The sequence below is a fragment of the Nannobrachium achirus genome (assembly GCF_963921795.1).
Source record: "Nannobrachium achirus genome assembly, chromosome: 23".
NCBI lineage: Eukaryota > Metazoa > Chordata > Actinopteri > Myctophiformes > Myctophidae > Nannobrachium > Nannobrachium achirus.
This window is the reverse complement of record NC_137830.1, coordinates 34,890,415-34,912,107: the sequence shown is the minus strand read 5'-3', so window position 1 is coordinate 34,912,107 and position 21,693 is coordinate 34,890,415. Positions and strand designations below refer to the sequence as shown.

The 21,693-nt window shown below is 45.0% G+C and overlaps 1 protein-coding gene across 1 annotated transcript in view; it reads left to right on the top strand.

Annotated features, from left to right (window-relative positions):
- pcloa (piccolo presynaptic cytomatrix protein a) overlaps positions 1 to 21,693 on the top strand; it is a gene marked incomplete at both ends in the record, with an annotated part of 108,645 nt that overhangs the window by 36,065 nt on the left and 50,887 nt on the right. The window contains 3 exons of the mRNA XM_080754347.1: positions 7,554 to 9,689; positions 13,111 to 17,212; positions 17,740 to 19,199. Coding sequence (XP_080610473.1) covers positions 7,554 to 9,689; positions 13,111 to 17,212; positions 17,740 to 19,199 — 7,698 coding nt within the window. The remainder of the gene's footprint in view (positions 1 to 7,553; positions 9,690 to 13,110; positions 17,213 to 17,739; positions 19,200 to 21,693) is intronic.

Below are 21,693 nucleotides of genomic sequence, written 5' to 3'. Positions count from 1 at the left end.
ACACTGGGTGAAAAATGGGTTACAAAATTGTGGAATACAAAAAACGATACCTGCTAATGCAAGTGCTTTAGGTGCTGCAGCACAGGGCACCAACTTTGGGGGGCGGCACCTAAACAGCGGGGCAAATTTGAAAGAAGACTTCTACAGAAGCGGCTGGGCACCACGTATGGTTAATCTGCTCCTGGATGGAGAGAGATAGTTTTCCTCTGCTGCTGTGAGCATATGCTATCAACACACTCAAACTCGACTCTGCTACAGTATGTGCGCGCAGACACGCTCACCCGGCCGTGACACTCTTATCGTAACGAGGCTCTGTGGATGACCCTCGTCCACTTGATGGCTTAATTGCGACTTGTGTTGTGAGTGAGCACTGAAGGACCCGTTAGTACTAGAGACACTTTTGAAACTGAAATTCCATTCCAGCTTTGTTTTTCCTCTTTGTCGTTCTGAATGGGCTGGAGGGGGATTCTGCTCTTCACAGCGATCAGAATGTTGTCTTTGTCACGGCACACCCACTGATCTGAAGTTTGTGTGTATGTGTGTGTGCATGCATGTTTGTTAGTGTGGTTATTATTTTAATGTAAATCATTTTATTGAAACCACATATAAGCACAGCACGTGAAACGTAAAGTAAATTCATTAATTAATATGCAACTGAGAATAAAAGTGTGTGGGTGTTTTCCACGAGTGACACGTTTAACTTTGTTTGCGCACCACCTTGCACACCTAAAATAGCAGACATGTCCAAGCTCACGCCGCGGCTATTTTCCTTAAACCTTACGTACTGCTTATGGCAAAGTTGTGATGTTTGCCGATGAACACCAACGATAACGACAGGCCCTGAAACTGGAGCTGGACTGGCTGAAAGGCTGCTGTTATGGCTTGCCAGCTCATCTATATGGGCTGGGTGATAGATTGACTGACAAACTGGCTGGTAGGCTGGCTGGCTGGCTGACTGACTGGCTGGCTGGCAATCTCATCTGTCCTTTATCAGCGGGCATCTCTCTGTCTCCGGCTCTCTGCCGGATGGATGAATCTCTCTGGCGTAATAGATTGAGCAGTTATGCCATAGAAACTCTCACGGTATTCACCATATTCCTGGCCCTCTCTATGGAGGCTGCCATTTTCTTTTACAGAGCGCGCTAGAGAGTTTTTCTCTTCAAAAAACATCTTTTCACTTCCCCCCAAGTAAGGAAGTGACAGGGAATTGTCTGTTGCCAGATTTTGCCTAAGACATAAGCCCAACAGTAGCAACTAGGCTATACTACTTTACATTTACATTTGAAAATAGCAGATCAGCAAGCTCACAATGTGTCACATTGTGACACATTGTGAGCTTGTATATTTGCTATTTAAGAAATATTGAGGGGAAAAAAATATTTTGAATATTTTTGAAACATTTTAACAACATAAATCTGTGTGGTGGTCCCTGGCACCACATATCTTCAGATGGTGGTCTGCGACTGTGGACAAATATGTTAATCTTGATATGAAAAGATTTGGGAACCACATGTTTAAAAAATATTAGAAAGTAAGCCCAATAAGCAACTATACTATTTTTAAAGACACAAATTGCTTATTATAAGCAGACATGGCAACCCAGGTACATTCAGAGCCCAGAACGCCAACTGCTGACACTTTAATGCAAGGACAACAGGAAACCAAATCATGTTTTTCAGGCCAGCTTTTTCAGCCTCCACCTCTTTCAGGATATGAACAGGAAGCCGGGGGCGGGGCCCGGAATATGGTGAATAGGTGGGCTGTAGAGGTGGCTCAAATACCTTAAATAAACACAAAAAATGGGAGTTCCTTATAGGCTGCTCAACAGCACCACTTGAAGTCGATCATCCAGCGGTATTGCGGCTGTTGAGGCTGTGCTCAAACGGACATATGGACAGACAGACATACACACTCGGTCAAATGTTGGAGCTGTAGGCACCGCTGAAAATGTACTGGTACTGCCAATATGAACCCTAATGTATTTATACAGATAGGGCTGTCACCATTATGACATTTTACTTGACGATTAATTGCCTCTCAAATAATTTCGATTGACAATGTAATTGTCGTTCATTGGAACATTATATGAATAAAATTAATATGACAAATAACTTACACCATTTAATAACTTTATACTTTATATTATACGGTTCTATTGTGAAAATCACAACGCCTTTCACAATTTCTGGTATTAAAGTCCTTAAAATTGTCACTTTAGAAATGTGCAGATACCCTCTACACACTTAAACTTTATGTTGGTGTGTTTACTGTTGAGTGAGAAAACAATGTTTCACATTAAGCCAATCATCTGGGGACCCCCCAAAATAATTTGGGGACCCCCTTGGGGGTCCCGACCCACAGGTTGAGAACCACTGCTCAGCACTACCGGTATGTATTTAACGTGCGCTGTCCATGGTGCTGAAACAGTGAACAACTGACCATTTAACCCATTTAGGCTTGAACACATTATGACGCAATATTTTATGCTTTAAATATAAAAAATAGCAGATATACAAGCTCACAGCGCGGCACCGAGTGCCGCGCTGCGAGCTTGTAGATCTGCTATTTTTGAAAAATCGTGAAAATTTGAATTTTGACCCGATTCTATAAGTGTCTTTTGAAACCTTCTAAGGTTTTTTGAAAAACCTATGTTTCTATGTCAGCAATCTGGCCAGCCATCGTCAAATAAAAGGTCCTTTTCACTTCAACTGGAGCTCAGTTAGTCAGTTCTTGAGAGACTACTATGTCAGTGGTTCTCTAACCTTTTCATGTCAAGGACCCCCAAACTGATATTTATTTGGCCACGGACCCCCATCTCAAAATATTTTGTTCCAGGGACCACCCAGAAGCAAAATATGAGTTACAAACGTTCGCTTTGAAAATACATAGTATATTCAAAGATTTGCTCACATTTTCACAACTTTTTCAAAAATAGCAGATCTACAAGCTTGCAGCGCGGCACTCGGTGCCGTGCTGTGAGCTTGTATATTTGCTATTTTTTAATAGTTAAAGCATTCACAAATTTTAGGCCTAAATGGGTTAAACCCTATATTCTTAGTTGACCGGAGCCCCCCAGGGCTCTCTATAGTAGGTCCACTCCTTTTTTCCCCCTCGAAAATAGCAGATCTACAAGCTCACAACACGATGCGTTGTGAGCTTGTAGATCTGCTGTGTGCTGAACGTGGGCAGCGCAGGATGTGACGCTCACGGAAATCAGTTTGCTATTAATAGTGTGGAGTTTGTGTGAGGAGTTGTGGTTTGTTGTCTCCTCCATCTTGGCTTGCTTCAAAATAACCAACCAATGACAGAAAAGTGGGGTCAACACACTTCACAAGCCACCAGAATTGAATGTTTTATTTAATATTAGCCCCTACGCTCATATAGAATGGAAGTGAATAAAGTGAATTTTGTGACCGTGCCCTGAGGCTTAATTGTGCCACCCTTAGATGACCAGCCATGCATGTCTCTTCGCCTCCAGACTTTTTGCCCGCCTCTTAGTTTATGTCCCTCCACCACCTTCTCTCCCCTTTCCCTACCTCCCCTTTTCCTACCTCTAGCACGGGGGTCTTCAACAGTGGGTCCAGGACCCCAGAGTTACTACAGGGGGTCCTCCAAATCATTATGTGATAGAAACTTGTTTTCTCCTTTTTTATATTAACCACTTGAACCCTAACGTCCATATTCTGAGAACGTAAGTACCGAGTGAAAGGTCAAATGTATTAAGTATTGACGGTTCAAGTGGTTAAATATTTGAAAACACATTGACATGAATCCAAAATACACTGATGATTTTGCTGTCAAACGATGATACTATATGGAATCTGCGAAAAGGTTGTTGGGGTCCCTGCTTCATCTCTCTCTCAGCTAAGGGGTCCTTGGCCTGAAAACGTTGAAGACCCCTGCTCTAGCACACAACTCTTTTTCTCCTTCCCCTGTTTCTTCATCTCTATCTCCCTTTCACTCATGCCCCCATATACCCTCTCTCTCTCTCTCTCTCTCTCTCTCTCTCTCTCTCTCTCTCTCTCTCTCTCTCTCTCTCTCTCTCTCTCTCTCTCTCTCTCTCTCTCCCTGCCTCTACTTGGAGAGGAGCCTATCTGTGCCTGGTGGCTTAACAGACCTCAGATCTGCTCTGTAGGCTGAATTTAGCATAAACCCTGCTGTTAAGCTGGGCAACCGTGTGTGTGTGTGTGTGTGTGTGTGTGTGTGTGTGTGTGTGTGTGTGTGTGTGTGTGTGTGTGTGTGTGTGTGTGTGTGATTGAGAGAGAGAAAGAGGGAAGGGGGGGGGAAGAGTCACAGAGGAGTAGCACCGCACTGGAGATTACAGACAGTGGGGTGGAAAATGATGTGTTTACATCAGTATGAAGGCTGCATGGAAACATGCTGACTATTACTGTGACTCATTTGAGGTGTGTGCACATGCATGCATGTGTGCTAGGGATGGGACGATATGAAAATGTCATATCACGATTAATGTGACAAAAGAAATCGCGATTTACGATAGTATCGCGATAATCAAAATCCATTATCCTGGGGCGAAACATTTGCCACAAACTAGCAGATCTACAAGCTTGTAGATGAGCTTGTAGATCGGCTATTTTTTGGCAAAGACATTCGATAGAGTGAAAAAAATACTGTATCAAGTATGTACAGTATATTATAAGTAACCAATTATAGAGGGTTTAAGTGGTACCGGATATGCAGCTCGGCAAATAAAAGGTGAATTGATCCCAGTGCATGACGGAGGACGATATCGCGATGAATTAAATCTCCACGATACGATTATCGTGAGTGTTTTTTATCACGATAAACGATATAATCGCTTATCGTCCCATCCCTAGTGTGTGCATGTGAGAGAGAGAATTTCTATGCTTGAAACTCGAACAGATATACTGTACAGGCTTACGTTTATTTTAGTATTGCTTTGTTCTCGGCTTGTTCATCCCCAGTTGTTGAAAGCTTGAATCATTGTTTATATTATATATTTCCCTGTTGAGCTGTGCAATAACATCGGATATGAGACTGTTAATGTCTGTAACAATTGAATCACGGTCCTCGACAGGGCCTCGTTGTCTTCCTCCACTGGCCGCCCCTGCGTATTTAATTGAACACCTGAGATTGTGCAACAGTCATAAGATAACCATGACGGGACAGAATGAGCGCAGATAGGAACAGCTGGGCCAGCGTGCCGGGCTGTCTTGCTACGGTATTACCGTTTATCTGAAAGAGCAGTTATTTTCTGCACTTTTAGGACAGACTGGGTCCCAGTTGACCGTAGTGAGGAAATGCTGCTGAAATGATTATGGCACTTTCCAGCATAAGCAACACATCGAAGACATTATTTTAATGGTCCTGTGTTGAAGAATCTGTGTTTTCTTTCAGACAGATTTCACCACCTATATACTGTACTTCATCGTACAACAAATGCCATAAATAAGCTGATTTTCAAACTTGTGCCGCAAATCAACACATTTTGTGAGCTTGTAGATCTGCGGTTTTCACTATGATTTGTCTAGATGCCTTAGACAAAGGTCTAAGATGCAAGCAGCTTTAGACCTTTGTCCACATCTGGATGCACAGCAGCCCATGGTGAAATCGGCGCAAAGGACGTTGTCTTCGTTCGTCATTTCTGTTCACGAAAATATTGTTATAAATACATGTACAACCTAGATACTTGGCAACATAGATATGCTTTACAGTAGGAATATTAGGACGAAACGGTAGGACGAAACGGAAGTTGGGGTGGGGGGCTGGCAGACATCCGCTGTACAGCCCTGTACCTTTCCTGCGTTTCCATTGTACAGACTGCATTGTGGAAGCTTTTGAAGTATGTGAGCCAACAGTCTGTCTCGAGAAACTACCAGCACTATCACTATAACCACTTGAACCCCATATGTTGTGGAGTGGAGTCCCTCAGGGCCCTATACTAGTGTCTTGTCTGTTTTCGATCTACATTAAATACAGTACGAGATCTACAAGCTTACAATGTGTCGCCTTGCATAGATCTGTGTAGATGTGTTATATTCCGCAAAGGTTTTCCGTAGAATACTGATGCTGGGGATAATTTAATATTGATACCTTCAGGCTGCAACTCTTTAGGGTAGATTTAACCATGTGCAGTCGAGTTGCAAAACCCTTCCTGTTGTTCACGCCACTTGACAACTTTTATAACCTTTCATCGTAAAGGTTTAGTTTTTTTTAGTCTGATGATCGGACTGGTCCAGTGCTCGGGCCCTAATAATACATGTGGTTAAATAAGAAAAGGGTCCTGACAGAAGCAGCTGTGTTGAATGCCTTGCCCTTTGTGGTGATGGTGCTAGAATTAGGACTGATGAGTGGTTTAGGATGAGGTCTTTTTAGTGTGAAAATCACGTGGGGTTGTATTTGACTGCCGTGTGAAAAACATACTCCCATAACCATATACTGTATCTCTCCAAGCTGTGTAATCTGACAGGCTCACGCTCAAACATGGCCTGGCTTTAGCTAAAGCTTGGCCATGAAATGTCTGCACAGCCACCGTAGCCTACAAGCCTTTCTGACATGGCTTGGTAAACCCCTGTCCCATTACCATGCATTATTGATGATGGGCCTATCTCTTAAGTTACATAAATGCAAAAAGCTAGCCTAGAAATAGAATAAGTTGCACAGGGTCATTCACCCCGTGTAACTTACAGTGTAATTATTATTTATTGCTGTGACGTGTTAACTACGTAACAACCCACTGACATCGAAACGTACTTGTTTCTCCCCAAGGAATCTGACTGCTTTTGAAGACCTTTATGGAATACAAACCAGCCCCTCATATGATGTTCGCTACTGATTCACCTACTTACTGTACAGTATTAATAGCCAATTCTTGGCCATCTGGCCAGTGATGTAGGGACCAGTTATACCCATATATGGATTGGAGATCTGCTGTGAGAGCCCAAACGTGCCTACTCAGTTATTCGTTATGTGAAAGTCCTATGATGTCTATGATGCCGATGTGGCCTCCATATATGGGCAGGGCATTCCCATATGAAGTCCTGTTAGATATGGCCTTAATATTGATTACATCAGGGATCTCCATATATGGGCATAAAGGGGATTCTGTTAGTGTGACATCACAGTGAAGCCAGAGCGTGAAGCCAGAGTGTGATCAACGTCAGAGCGGCAAACCCATTCTTTTATTTGTGGCTGTCTGCCCCTACAGTACATTCCTGCCAGATATGACTGGATAGATTACAGTCCTTGCACAGGAAATTATGTACTGCATGCATGCATATGGTATAGGAACTATCTATACCATATTGAGCATTTTATTCTGAACATAATCTAGCGGTAGTGAGAAAAAAAGAAATCTAACATAACTCAAGATGATGTTACTGTAACTAGCAAAGGGAATGGAACACAAGGATTTGTGTTTCGAATACCTGATGTGACCACCAGTCACCACATGGTGAAGCCAATCTACCAAACAGAATTCCAGGATTAACACTTTTTGGGTGAAGATTGATATGAAATTGTAAATAATCTATGTTTTTTTTGTTTTTGTTTTGTTTTTGTTTGTCTTACAGAAAGAATGGTTGTGTCTCAACTGCCAGACCCAAAGAGCCATGTCGGGCCAGCTGGGAGATGCTGGTCCACCTCCTGTCATGGCTTCCCCCAAGAAGCAGCCTGCTCCCGCTCCTGTTCCTACCCCAGCTCCCGCTCCCGCTCCTGCTCCTGCCCCCGCTCCTGCCCCTTCCACCCTCCCTGACCCTGCCGCTGTAGGTAGCGAACCTGTGGTAGACGCTGCAGAACCAACTCCTCCTCCACCTCCCGAGACCAAGGTAGTACCCGAACTCACCCCTAGTACATCTGCACCAAACCCACCTGAGACTGATGCCCTTCCTGCTACTGATAGTACTCCTCCTACCGAGAGCCCCTGCCAGGGCACTGTACAGTCAATAGAACCAAAACAACCAGCAGCAATAGAGCCACTGCAGGAAACGGTACTGGAACCTAAACTAGAAGCTCAGTTACCTTCTCCAGAGAGGGTAACTGACCCTGCAGCAGTTGAGCCACAGGAACGCAACTCTGAGAAAGTAGTAGATGAGCAGTCAGAGAAAAGAGAACAAGGCAATGCTGAGACAGAGACACAAATTGAAACCGCAAAAGCTGTTGAGAGTGAAAAACTGTTGGCTGATAAAGGCTTAGAAGAGAGTTCGGCCTCTGTTGCTAAGACACAGGCCCCCGTGGAGGCAGCAGCAGAGCCAAACCTCGAGGCTCCTAACGGTGACGTTAGTAATGACGTTAAAGTTAGTGCTAAAGTTCCAGAAGCGACATTAGAACCAGCTGAGCCTGTCCCTCCTCCAGCCCCGGAACCCAGAATCCCAGATGATGTTTTAAAGGAGGAGCAGGTAGCAGTTCCTCCGCCCTCTGAGCCTGAAATTACAGGCACTACTGTAAAGGAGGAGCAGGTAGCAGTTCCTACGCCCTCTGAGCCTGAAATTACAGACACTACTGTAAAGGAGGAGCAGGTAGCACCTCCTCCGCCCTCTGAGCCTGAAATTCCAGCTACTGTTGTACAGGAGGAGAATGTAGCACCTCCTCAAGGCTTTGAGCCCGAAATTACAGACAGTGTTGTAAAGGAGAAGAAGGTAGCACTCCCTCCACCTGCTGAGCCTGAAATTCCAGTTACTGCTGTACAGGAGGAGGGGGTAGCACCTCCTCCACCAGCCTCCGAACCCGCCATTCCAGGTAATATTGTACAGGAGGAGGAGGTAACAAAGCCTTGTGAGCCAACTAGGGCTGAGGAATCAACTCCTCCTGACGTTATAGAAACTCATTCTGTGGATAGTGAAGGCAGTGTGACAGCAGAAGTGGTGAAACAAACTACAGCAGACACTAAGGTAGACCCAGAACCAGCAGAGAAATCTGTTTTCACAGAGCCGGACCATGGCCCTACTGCTGCCCCCGGTGGTAGCACACCCGAACCAACAGAGTCCCCGCAACCACCCAAACATGTAGACGATGTCATGGGCACTGAGAAAGAGCAGTCTGTCTCGACTCTAGAGGGAAAGGTTGACCATAAAGAAATAGAACCTATTGCATGTGTAGCAGGTGGGGAACCAGTTGGGGAAGAATCTACACCAGTGCTGGAAAAATGTACTTCTGAGCGTGTCTGTGAACTAGAGAGCACCGTAGAGAGAGAGACAGGCACTGAAGCTCTAAAGTCAGACATGCCTGCGGAAACAGAGAGAGAGGAGACGGCTCTGATGGGTAGTGATGTGAAACAGCCAGAGAGCGATGTTGAGGGAAAGGTGTCGCCTAACGTCACCGAAGCAGAACAGAACGCCACATCTGAGGCTGTGTCAGAAATCGTGCCGTCAGTCAAAGCAGAGAGGGAAGTTGAGTCACCACCTGCTGGCAAACAGGAGCATATTTCGGAATCAGAGGAAGTCACACTCTGTGACAAAGAGAGCAGTGCAGGGACCGATGCTGGAAATAGCACGGCATCCAAGGAAAGTAGCATATGTGAGACTGCTTTAGAAAACCAAAGCCTGTCTAAATCTCCAACTCCTGTAGCAGAACCTGACATCCCAGTCCCTGTAGCTAGCGAGCAGGACAAACACAAAGCCCCAATGGAAGACACGTGTGACACTGAGGTGAAACAGACTGCAGCAGCTGAGCCATTGGAAAAGCCTGGTGCTTTGGACACGGTTGCAGAGGTGACTGTAGAATGTAGCACGAGAAGTAGTCTATAGTGTCACACTAGAGGATTCATTCATAATGCAGACTCTGAGACTCATGTCAAGGACTTGACTTCGAACTACTTCCATAACAACTGCCTAACACAGGGGTTTTCAAAGTGGGTGACGGCAGTCCAGGGGTGCCGCGAGATCATTTGATAATTTTAGGAATTTATTTGGACACTTGAAAAAATATAATTTAGTATAATTTTGAACTTTAATTTAAATTTTTAAAGTACAAAGTTATTTTCAGTCAGTTCTAACCAAAATGGCTAATATCTCAACGTTTTCCTCGCAACATAATCACTAAAATATCGTCACTGTCGGGCAGAAACCTCGTATCTCCAAGTTTCAAATGTGTACGTCTTTTGCCCTGCTTCATCATACAAGATTGTCGCACAAAACTAGTGAAAACAGCCGATCTACAAGCACGTTGTGTGCTTGTAGATCGATCAATTCTGTCTGCTCATTTTACATTTATTTATTGTTTCATCCCTTAGAATTTCACTTGTTTATCCTACTTCTCTCTCCTGATTGGATAAAATTGGTATCCTGACCTAAAAAGAGATTTTCAGTACTAAGGCAGGGGTTCCCAAACTTTTTTGTCTCAGGGCACCCCGTAAATATTTTTTTAATCCGAGGCACCCCTACATTATAATTTTCACTCCCAGCACCTTATATTTATAGCATATCGTCGTTGTCACGTGGAAACCTTGTATGGCCAAAACTGTTTTGTATTTATCATCTATAAAATGTACTAAAACTAGTGAAAACAGCAGATCTACAAGTGCTTGTAGATCGGCTGTTTTCACTAGTTTTGTGTGAAAGTCTTGTATGATGAAGCAGGGCTTTGCTTTACCAAAAGAAGTACACATTTGAAACTTGGAGATACAAGGTTTCTGCCCGACAGTGGCGATATTTTAGTGATTATGTTGCGAGGAAAGCGTTGAGATAATAGACATTTTGGTTAGAACTGACTGAAAATAACTTTGTACTTCAAGTTGATACTAAATATTTTTTCAAGTGTCCTAATAAATTCCAAATATTATCAAATGATCTTGCGGCACCCCTGGACTGCCGTCACGGCACCCCAGGGTGCCCCGTCACCCACTTTGAAAACCCCTGTACTAAGGAACTGGATAGACAGGGAGACCCATGTTACCAAACAAACACTCTATAGTATAGCAATGATTACTATTGGAACATAGAGCTATTTAACACTAATCATAGTATGATATCATATTATTTTTGAAGAGGAGCACTTAATAAGTATCTGATGTCCTGCCCAAGATTTCTGCCCGAGATTTGAAACTGGGTCCCCATGAATGTGCAGGAATGTTTGCCACTGAGCTAATAGAGCACCTGCTTGCTCAGGAGATACAGTATATTCTTTTGTTTCTTCTTCTTCTTTTTACTTTGAGGCGGTATCTACTAGAGGACCTTCATTTCTCAATAGAAGATCAGGGAGATAAAAAATAATGATACAACAACCCCATTTATGTTTGTTCTTCTTCTTTCGTGTATCATCGTCCTTGTTATATTGTATTAACTCTTTTAGTGCTAAAACCGAACAATTTCGGGGGGTTTTTCAATCCAATACAATATTCTTTTTGCTATTTTACTTACCCTGAGCTGCTTGTAGAGACGTAGGAGGTCCTGGCTCGTCCAACGCTTTCCAACGAGCCATTCTACATGTTCCGACGATTTATTCCATTGAAAATGGTTTAGAATAAAGTTTAGAGCCCCCCCAAAAAAACTCAATCTATGCGCGACGTATCCAAGGTGCCGAAATCGAACAATTCCGGTTTCTTTAATAAAATGAATTAAATAATCGGAGGCCTCAACGAAGCCTGACTCTAAATTTTCATCCAGGCCGCCGACCGCGATCTCTTTCCACCGGCCCGTAATCTGGTAACGCCGCCGCATCACGCCGCCTAATCCAATACATTCTCACATCTTTGAAGACCATTTTCTCTGAACTGTGTTCTTATGGAAGCGGAAAAGTTTTTTTTGCGGCTAAATCGCCGCAAATCAGGCTTCAAAAAAAAAAAAAAAAGCCTATAGCCATCTGTTAGCGCTCTTCATCCGGGTCATGTTCATTCCACTGGTCAACGTGAAATGAAAATCCACTGCTGCGTGGGTACCCGTATGTTACAGCGGTGGGCTATGGGGGAATGTCTGGCACTTTGGCGGCCTCTTGTGGCCCTTGGCAGTTAACAAGTTAAAGACGGGGTGAAATCAAAAACATGTTTTTCACACTTTTAGAGCATATCTATAGTGATAATATGGCCATACCTAACACTAGATGCCAACAAAATAGAAAATAAACATTTTTTGTGTATATTTATATCAAAGGTCCCTAAATAGGCCATTCTTAATTACTTCCTGTGAACAGAAATTCAAAAAGTGATGACATGGATAGAGTTTTTGAATATAAATGAACCTTTGATTACATTCACCTGTTTTTTCCCATTGCTGGCTCCCATTACTCCCATTACTCATCCCATCGCCTGAAGGGCTGGTCCCCTCGGATTAGTTCAGAAACACACAGGCTTCCTTTTCAAACTGAAACTTCAAAATAAAATACCCAAAATAGTCATTTCATTGGGTCTTTAACGAAGAGATTCATCGAAGTATAATTTTATTCACAAAAAAGGTTACATAGTGGAACTTTAACAGCTGTTACGTGTCTTACAAATCTCCAAAATTATGCTTAAAGGAGTAGTTCACCACTTTTCAACCTGTCTTCATATAATAGGTCCTCACTAATGTTCATGATAAAATATCAAAAAAAAAAATCTACTCAGTCCAAATCTCCTAGGAGAGCTGTGGGAAGTTCCGAATCCATCGTCTTGTGACATCATCATTTTCCCCAAAAAAAAATTAATCAATATTTTTGAAAAAAATATTTAGATTTTTATTATCGCGAGAACAATGGCTTCCACTTTAAAATTGCAACTTTTCAGGAATAGGAAGCCTGCAGTTTCTATAAGCTGGATTGGCAATCGATGATGTCACAAGACCATGGGTTTCTGACCTGCCCACAGCCGCCCTCTGAGAAAAAAGAAAAAAAGAAATTTTTGAGTGAGGACCAATTATATGAACACAGGTTGAAAAGTGGTGGAGTGCCCCTTTAAGCTAAACATGAATTTGAAAATAAAATAAAGCCTCTTTCCTCTAAATTAACTTACTGGAGTGGAACAGTTACATTTTACATAGCTACTTGGAAACATTTCCCTCTGCAAGTACTATAATTCTCCTCAAGAACCTGCAATGTATGTTTATAGTTTAACTTTAAACATTTAAAATATGCTTAAATCACTTCATGTTGTGGCATTAATGCTGTGGTGTTACAATAAGAGAAAGGAAAATCTAATTGTCTCTCATTTCATTACTACAGGCGCAGGTGATGAAGGAGGAGAAACGGAAGGAACCTGGTGAGAAAGACACAGCTGCAAAGGAGAGCAGTCCTCACATCCCTTCAGACCCGGGCAAGCCAGAGACCAGTCCTACCAGCCCTTCAGACCTCGCCAAGCTGGAGAGCACGGTGCTTCCTATTCTGGAAGCCCAGGCAAGCACGCAATCGAAGGAGGACGAGAACACACTCACTGACACACTAAAGAGGAGGCGTAGACTAGAGGTGCTTCCTCTCTCTTCTGAATCCCCCAGCTCAGAAGAGGACAGAGAGCTTTCTGAGAGGAAAGATAACACCGGCACCCCAAAGAAGAAGCTCCTTGTGCCAGCCGATATCAAGGATGACTCCCCGGGAGACACGAGTGAAAGCTTCGGGAAAGAAAGTCCAATGTCAGGAGACGACGAAGACTTCATTCGAAAACAGATCATTGAAATGAGTGAAAATGAGGACGCTTCTCCATCCGACGAGGAAAACCTTATTCGGCGAAAGATCAGAGAGCAGGAGAAAACACAAGGTGTTGAGAGAAGCGCATCAGGGAAATCCAGACGACTTGTCAAGAAGAGCACTATAAGCCCCGATGATGAGGAAGAAAAGCAGATTTGCGCCTCTTTGGATAGACATGACGAGACACGGAAAGAGAGTGAAGCAGAACCCAAAGAAGGTGAGTCAGAGAGTGGTGTTGCAGTTCGCAAATTCCGTACTATTGAGCTCAATGCAACCAGTGGCCCAATGCGTGTGCCTACAGAAGATGGAGAGATTGAGATGGAATGTCTCACAGACTCACCTGATGACCGGTCCAGAGGTGATGGTTCATCTAGTCTTCACGCATCCAGCTTCACTCCTGGAACATCTCCCACATCCGTATCTTCTCTGGATGAAGACAGCGACAGCAGCAGTCCCAGCCACATCCGTTCTAGTGAGGGAAAACAACACAGGAAAGCCAAACACAGACAGCCAGGCCAGGTGCTACCGACTATTGAAGACTCTTCTGAGGAAGAAGAGTTACGGGAGGAAGAGGAACTCTTGAGGGAGCAGGAGAAACATAAGGGCTCTGGGAAGAAATCTAAAAAAGACAAAGAGGAGATTCGAGCCCAGCGGAGGCGAGAGCGCCCAAAGACCCCACCGAGCAACCTCTCACCCATTGAAGACGCATCACCCACAGAAGAGCTGAGGCAAGAGGCTGAGATGGAAGAGATCAGACGTTCATCCTGCTCTGATTTCTCCCCAAGCATCGAGTCAGAACCTGAAGGGTCTGAGATCCATGCTGCAAAGATTGCAGCTGTGCAGCAAACATATCAGCTGCCCTCATCGGTTTCTCTTCACTCCCCAACTGACGAAAAGCAGCTCAAAACTGCTGATGAGGCCTATGAAGAGATTATGTTGAGGGCCAAGTCTCCAACAGTGGAGAAAGAAGTGGTTCAACCAGGGAAAGAGTCCCTTTATGGAGGCATGCTCATTGAGGACTATGCCTATGACTCACTTATTGACGGTAAAAAGACAGATGAACCAGAGAAGATCACTGTTCCTGCTCAGCCCAAACAGCTACGTTCACCAGATGAGGTTTACGAAGATATGCTGAAGAAAAGGAAGGAGTTTGTGCAGCTGGAGCAAGAATATGAAAAGATGCAGCCGGAGAAGGAACTTGTGAAACCAGAGATTGTGTTGCAACCTGCTGAGAGCAATGACTCCAAGAGCAGCACAGTAACATTAGGCAAGGATGGGAGGCCATTGCTGGATGCTGAGGCTGCCTATGATGAGCTCATGAAGAAGGGTCTGACTCCTGGGACCAGTCCAACCCAACAGGATCCAGAAGTGGAAGGCACAGTGCCCAAAAGGGCACTCTATCCCATCCCAGACTTGAAGGTGACGCAGTGCTCCTCTGTTGAATTGTCGTCTGATGAAGAGATGAGTGTGTGTCAAACCAAGACTAAAACGGAAGCGTCAGCAGCAGCATCAACTTCTGAAACTGCACCCACAGCTGTGATTGGTGATCGGCAGCCTCACACCACTACTGCGACATCTCAACCTGATGTTGTGGATTTGTCCAGCGTACCACCCAGACCACCTGCCCCGGTCATTGCCAGCGTGTCACCCTTACCCACTGTCCCCCAATATACCCCCACTGTGCCCAGCGTAGTGTCAACTGCCCCACCTGTGCCTCCTAAACCAAACGTCCTACGCAGGGGTAACTCTCAGGAAAAAGCAGATGTCCCAGTTCCACCTCCGCCACCTCCACCCACTTCACCCAAACCCACAACTTTCCCTAGGAAAGCTCCAGTCCCACTTCCTCCTCAGGTCCCAGCAGCCCCAATCAGACCAGAACCGTTGGCTTTGATCACAAACCAAGGTTCACCTTTAAGACAACCAGTTGCACCAACGTACAAACCTCACGTCCCCCCTCCAATTCCCCCAAAACCATCTATTGCTGCTGGGATGGCATACAGCCCCAGAGCAGGCGACGGTGTCAAGCCACCGATAGCACCAAAGCCTGGCTCCCAGCCAACATCCCCAGCCCATGTTCCACATCCACCCAGACCCACCATGCTTCCCACAGCAGGCCCTGTTGAGGGAGCCCTAAATCTGAGCCCCACTGCAGAAAGCAAATCCTTCCATCCCTCGCCAACGCCCCCCTCTTCACCGAGGTTTACCAGCAATCTTCGTGACACCTATGTGGTCATCACACTGCCATCTCAACCCAGTTCTCCCATAGAGGGACTTTCAACACAAGCCCCCTCTAGTCCTGGTCCAGCCTCTCCTTCAAGACAAACTCATCCACAAAGTCATTATCAGCCACAGTCCCATCCGCAAAGTTATTATCAATCACAGTCTCAGCCTCAATCATACCAACAGCCACACCCTCCGCAATCACCCAGGGTGCCTCTGGCGTACACTAGGGTCTCCGAATCCATAGAAAGCCAAGAGATTTGTGGCCCTGAAAAGCATGTATCTAGTTCTTGTCATATTATTGAGGCTATATCTGCTTCAGCACAGCCACCCGTAGTTATGCCCAACCTCGTCTCTCAAGTAGTCACCACTGAACTCCAAAGAACCATGGTCTCTGTTGTGCATGAACGGTCACTGCCCCCAGAACCAGCTCCTAGGGCAAACGGTGTTCCAGTGTCAATGGAAAGACCAAAAACCCAAATACCAGCACCGAATGGGCAGGCCTTCCAGCCAGGGGAGGTGGTGGATCTCAGGACCATGAAGGTGGACCCAGAATCAGACATGAGAGGCGTTGATTTGTCTGCTAGCCCAGAGTCAAGATGTCATTCCATTACAAGTGATGTCAGCGTTCGCCATAACAGCGCAGTGCAGTCGTCTGTGGTCAACCTCAGTGCTGAATCATCTACTGTGTCCATAGTTACAGATAGCATCACTATTGTGACCTGCGCTGCCACTATTCAGCGATATGAACATGCAAACGCTACTCAAGCTTCATCAGTGCCCCTTCAGCTAACCAAAAACAAGGCATTTGAGCCTGTCTCTCAGATTATCTATCGGCCATTCGGCCCTCAATCGTCTACTAGTGAGAGTGCGGAGATCCCCATCAACCTGTCAGTTTTAACAAGCACAGGTTCAGGACCGCTCCAAGCCGTTCCTGTCACTATGGCCCCTGCTCCTGCTCCAACTTGCGTGGCAAATGGATTAACTACAGGTACAGCTACAGTCGCAGGAGCTGTGGACCTTAGTACCACAAAACCCTTCAACACGATGGTGTCAGTGGACGCTGCTTCTGCAGGAGTGGTCACAGCCGTGATCACGGAAGATGACGGCAAACCTGTGGATCTCACCGCAGGGAGGAGGGCAGTGTGTTGCGACGTCGTGTACAAACTCCCGTTTGTAGGGAGCTGTGCCACTGAGCCCACCACACCTCTGCCTGAAGACCGTTTTGGATATCGAGATGACCACTACCAGTACGACCGTTCACCTTATGGCATGAGAGGCTTTGGTGGAATCAAACCGTCAATGTCTGACACTAACCTGGCAGAGGCCGGGCTTTTCTTCTATAAGAGCAAGAACAGTTATAATTTCAATGGCACCACAGATGGTGCAGTAGACCTGACCTCAGCAAAGATGTCTGATGCAGGTCAGTGTGGTGACATCGCCGACCTCTCACAGAAATGTCACTTTGAATTGCCCCGACTCATCCATGGCTAATGATACATTTTTTGTTTTAATAATTTTTTCATCATCCTGATTTGCATGGACATTTTGTAATGTATTCTCATTTTCTTTATTTTTTTCCCTCCTTTTTTTGCATTTTCCTGCATGCTGTCAAACATTGTTTGTGTGGACTTGCCACTCTCCTCCTTGCCTGGCTTTTTTTTCTCACAGACATCACCGAACTCTCACTGAAATGTCACTTTGAATTGCTGCGACTCATCCATGGCTATTTTCTTTTTTTTCTTTTTTTTTGCATTTGCCTGCATGCTGTTGTCTGGGCTTGTCACTCTTCTCCTGGCCTGGCACTATTTAATTTTTTTTTTCTTCATTTATATCTTTGACTTTTTGCCCTTTTCGTCGTTTGGATAGAGCATGGCTTGCTGTCTACTTCTCCAACATGACATTAATCTGCATTGTTTGGACTCAAATGCTATTTTTAACTCTTGACAGGTGAAGCTGTGGACTACTCCAAGAAAGGAATGACAATTCCACCTTATTCCCAAGCCAGAGTCACAGGCTCTGCAGGCACCGTCTTTGGCACAAGCAGCGTCTTAAGGTCATCCAATGGGGTTGTCTATTCCTCCGTTGCAGCACCGATCCCATCTACCTATGCCGTCACCACTCAACCTGGCTCTATCTTTAGCACCTCATACAACGCCCTGCCAGGGATGCACACCAGCGACACAATGCCCTCTCTGTCCAACCTACAGAACTTGCCACTTACTCGATCCCACAGCTTCATCTCCACTGTCCCTACCACCACAGTCCCTCTCAATCTGGAGATCCCGAAGGCCAACGATGCCATGACCACTGCCACCAGCTCTCTTTCCCTGGACAGCTACACCGATGCGTCCCTGGAGGCCATCGCCGCCTCGCTGGAGGCCCTGTCCTCACCCATGGTTCCCGGCGACGGCCAATACCAGGTGGAGCGCGAGAGGCTGGAGATGGAGAAGCTCAAGCAGCAGCGCCTGGCCGAGGAGCTGGAGTGGGAGCGCCAGGAGATCCAGCGCTTCCGCGAGCAGGAGCAGTTCCTCGTGCAGAAGGAGCTGGAGGAGCTGCAGGCCATGAAGCAGCACATCCTGTCCCAGCAGGAGGAAGAGAGACAGGCTCACCTGATGATGCAAAAAGAGACCTACGCGCAGCAGCAGCAGCAGCTGGAGCAGATCCAGAGGCTCCAGGAGCAGCTCCGCGCGCAGCTCGAGGAGCAAAAACACCGGCAGATGTACCCGGAGCCTGGGCACGGCCCGCAGGAGGCCATCATCCTGGGGCCCGACGGCACAGTGTTGGCCCGCAAAATCACGGACAGTGGGTGTCAAACGGACGAGGAGGACGACACCATCAGCAAGGCGTACACGGCAGGGAGGAAGAAGAGGAGCAGCGCTAAAAAGAGCGTGGACAGCTGCGTGCAGACCGATGACGAGGATCAAGACGAGTGGGAAGCTCAAAGGGGTCGTCGAAGCCGGCCTCGTACCGCAAGGGGAGACAGGAGCGGGCAGTCGGACATCTCTCTTCAAGCCCACACAGAGATCTCTATACAGACGGACACAGACGGAAACATTAGGATGGACACCAGGATGGAACTGTCCGACTCTGAAAGGACTTCCCCGAAGAGACGACCCACCCCATTAGAGATAGGGTCCCCCAATCTCAAGGTCGACGCTGCCACCCTTCAGGCCCCGCCCAAATCCCCAAAAGTCCTTTACTCCCCTATATCCCCCTGTATGTCCCCTAGCAAATCCCTCGAGTTTGTGTCCTATGACAAGTCGCTGGGTGATACAAGCCCTCAGAAGCTAAACGTAGCCACTGACCTGAGCCCCAGGGGACCGAAGGCTATGCAGAGGTCCTTGTCTGACCCCAAGCCCATGAGTCCAACTGGAGAAGAAAGAGTTCAATATGGCGATGGCTACACTGTGAGTAGGACGACAATATGTATCAACTTAATAATTTTTGTTTGTTTTTGAGAACATTTAGGCTGGATTTAGAAGGTGTTTTTAGAATCTGCCTAAGGTCTAAATGGGTTAAATAGGGGTGCCAGGGGTACATGTGTTTAAGACATCAAATATGAGGGTCATCATCTAGTCTATTGAGACAGACTATTGGCTTACAATCTTCAAAAGTCTGCTTCAGAAATGCAATGGAAATTCTAAATTCTATTTTAAAGAGATTTTGGAATACCATTTTCATGAACAGAAATGACATACACGAGGCAGCGTTACAGACTATAGAATTCGAGGAATGGAATTGTAGAAGAGTTGTCTGCCTTGAAAGACAACAAAACAGCTTAATATTACAATACGCACATGCCATGAGCATTACGTTTAAGTAGGTGACGTTCATGATATTATGCAGACCGTGCTTCAATGGAAAGAATAGCAACAAAACAACAAAAGTGAATTAGTGAACAAGACCCCATGCATGAATTACATCAGCGATAGCCTAATTTTAATGTCACAAATGATGTTTTCAGGGGAGCTCCGAGCTCCTGTATTTTTAAGAGGAGCCCCTGGCTGCCTCTCTCCTCACATTATACCGCCATGAAATGATTTCACAGGGTATTGTTCGGTTTTGTGCCTCACACAGTGGTTGCAGCCTCAGGCGTTGTTGTTTTGCTGTCTAAATGAATGTGATCCGTTCATTGCATGGCCTTTCTAAGGCATTGCCGCTTAAGCTGATTAATTAACAATGACGTTTAGCTTCTCAACTATAGCTACTGGAGGCATCTTTCCAGAACAGTTTTCACTTAACCACGTTTTACCTTTTGAGCCAATAGAGCCTGCCTGCTTGCTCAGGGGATAAATTGGTCAAAAACCTTCAGGTCAAAATTCGTGTCAGATCCTGTGTCTATGTGAGACATGACCTTTGACATGATCTAAACGTCTCAATAAAAGAGCTGGGATACCAAATACAACCACCCCAATTGTATACATTATATTGTATCAACATACTCTACCACAGTGGTTCTCAACCTTTTCAGGCCGCGACCCCCAGAATAATCATATTTTAACTGGGAACCCCCCACCGTGACGAGCACTAAGAGTTGAGTCATTACATTTTGTATAACTTGGTTCTTTTGTGAAAATAGCAGATCTACATGCTCACAAAAGCGAGGTGTTGTGAGCATGAAGATTGGCTATTTTCAGAATTTCGGCCTTTAATATTTGACAATTTTGCCAATGTTTAATTCGTCATTTTAGAGGTATTAAAAAGTCCTTAGATTGTCCCTTTAGAAATGTGCAGATACCCTCCATACACTCAAACTTTATGTTGGTTTGTTTACTGTTGAGAGAGAAAACAATGTTGCACATTAAGTTAACCATTTGGGGACCTCCCGACCCACAGGTTGAGAACCACTGCTCTACCATACAGATTGGACAAAATTACATTACATTTTGCATAGTGCCGCTTTAATACATTTAATTGCTAATGTCTAATGATTGTTATAACCAATGTCCTGACAATTAAAATATGTCAGATTATTTGATGGTGTGTCATTAAAATGTATGTTGACATGGCACACTGACTATCAAAAAATTAAAACACGGCACAAAGGTTGCTGACCCCTGCTATATGGCATATAGGAGGTATCTGGATGCAGAAATTCAGCTATATTCAGTTTCAAGATTTAGTCAATTATAATGCCTTGCTATGCAATGTTACCTGTATGCAATATTTTGGGTTACTAGCAGACATACTGGGAAATTAAAGAAAAGATATATCTGAAAGATACATAAGAAGGTTATGCATACTTACTGTACTTAAGCTTCTTATTTTGCCTCTAGCTCTTGTCGCGGGGTGTGGAAGGGAGTTTCTTTATGCCTGGTTGATTCACTTCTGAGAACCTCATACATACATAAAAGGAGCAAAAAAAGGGCAAAAAGCTGAGCTTGCAGGAAAATATTGAGCTGTCAGAAATCCATAGAGGCTTAATGTGAATAAATTACTGCTCAGAGACTGCCCTTAAGAGGGTATAATTTAGTGAGCAGGCAGGTAACATTTATAGGCAGGAATATGTGGTTTACTTTACACATTCCATTACAACACGATTGATGGGCCGTGGTTTTTGCTCTTGAAGACTCCATGGTTTTAGTCATTACTTAGAATGAAGACACAGTGATAGTAAAAGTATGACATTATTTATTGTGTGCTCGCTCGCACGAATATTATCTTCATTATGTATCTATCAGTCAAGTTCTCCTCGACAGTACAGTAAGGCAGGGCCCTTAGCCAATGAGGTGCAGCCAAAGGGTAGATATTTGTGCCCATACATGGTGTTACATGCGAGCCCACACAGTATTTCTAGTTTTCTTATATTATATTATATTTCTTCCTTGATAATTGGATAATTGAAATTGAACAGGGCCGGATCTAGTTATAGGCAAGGGGGGCAATGCCCCCCTAAATGCC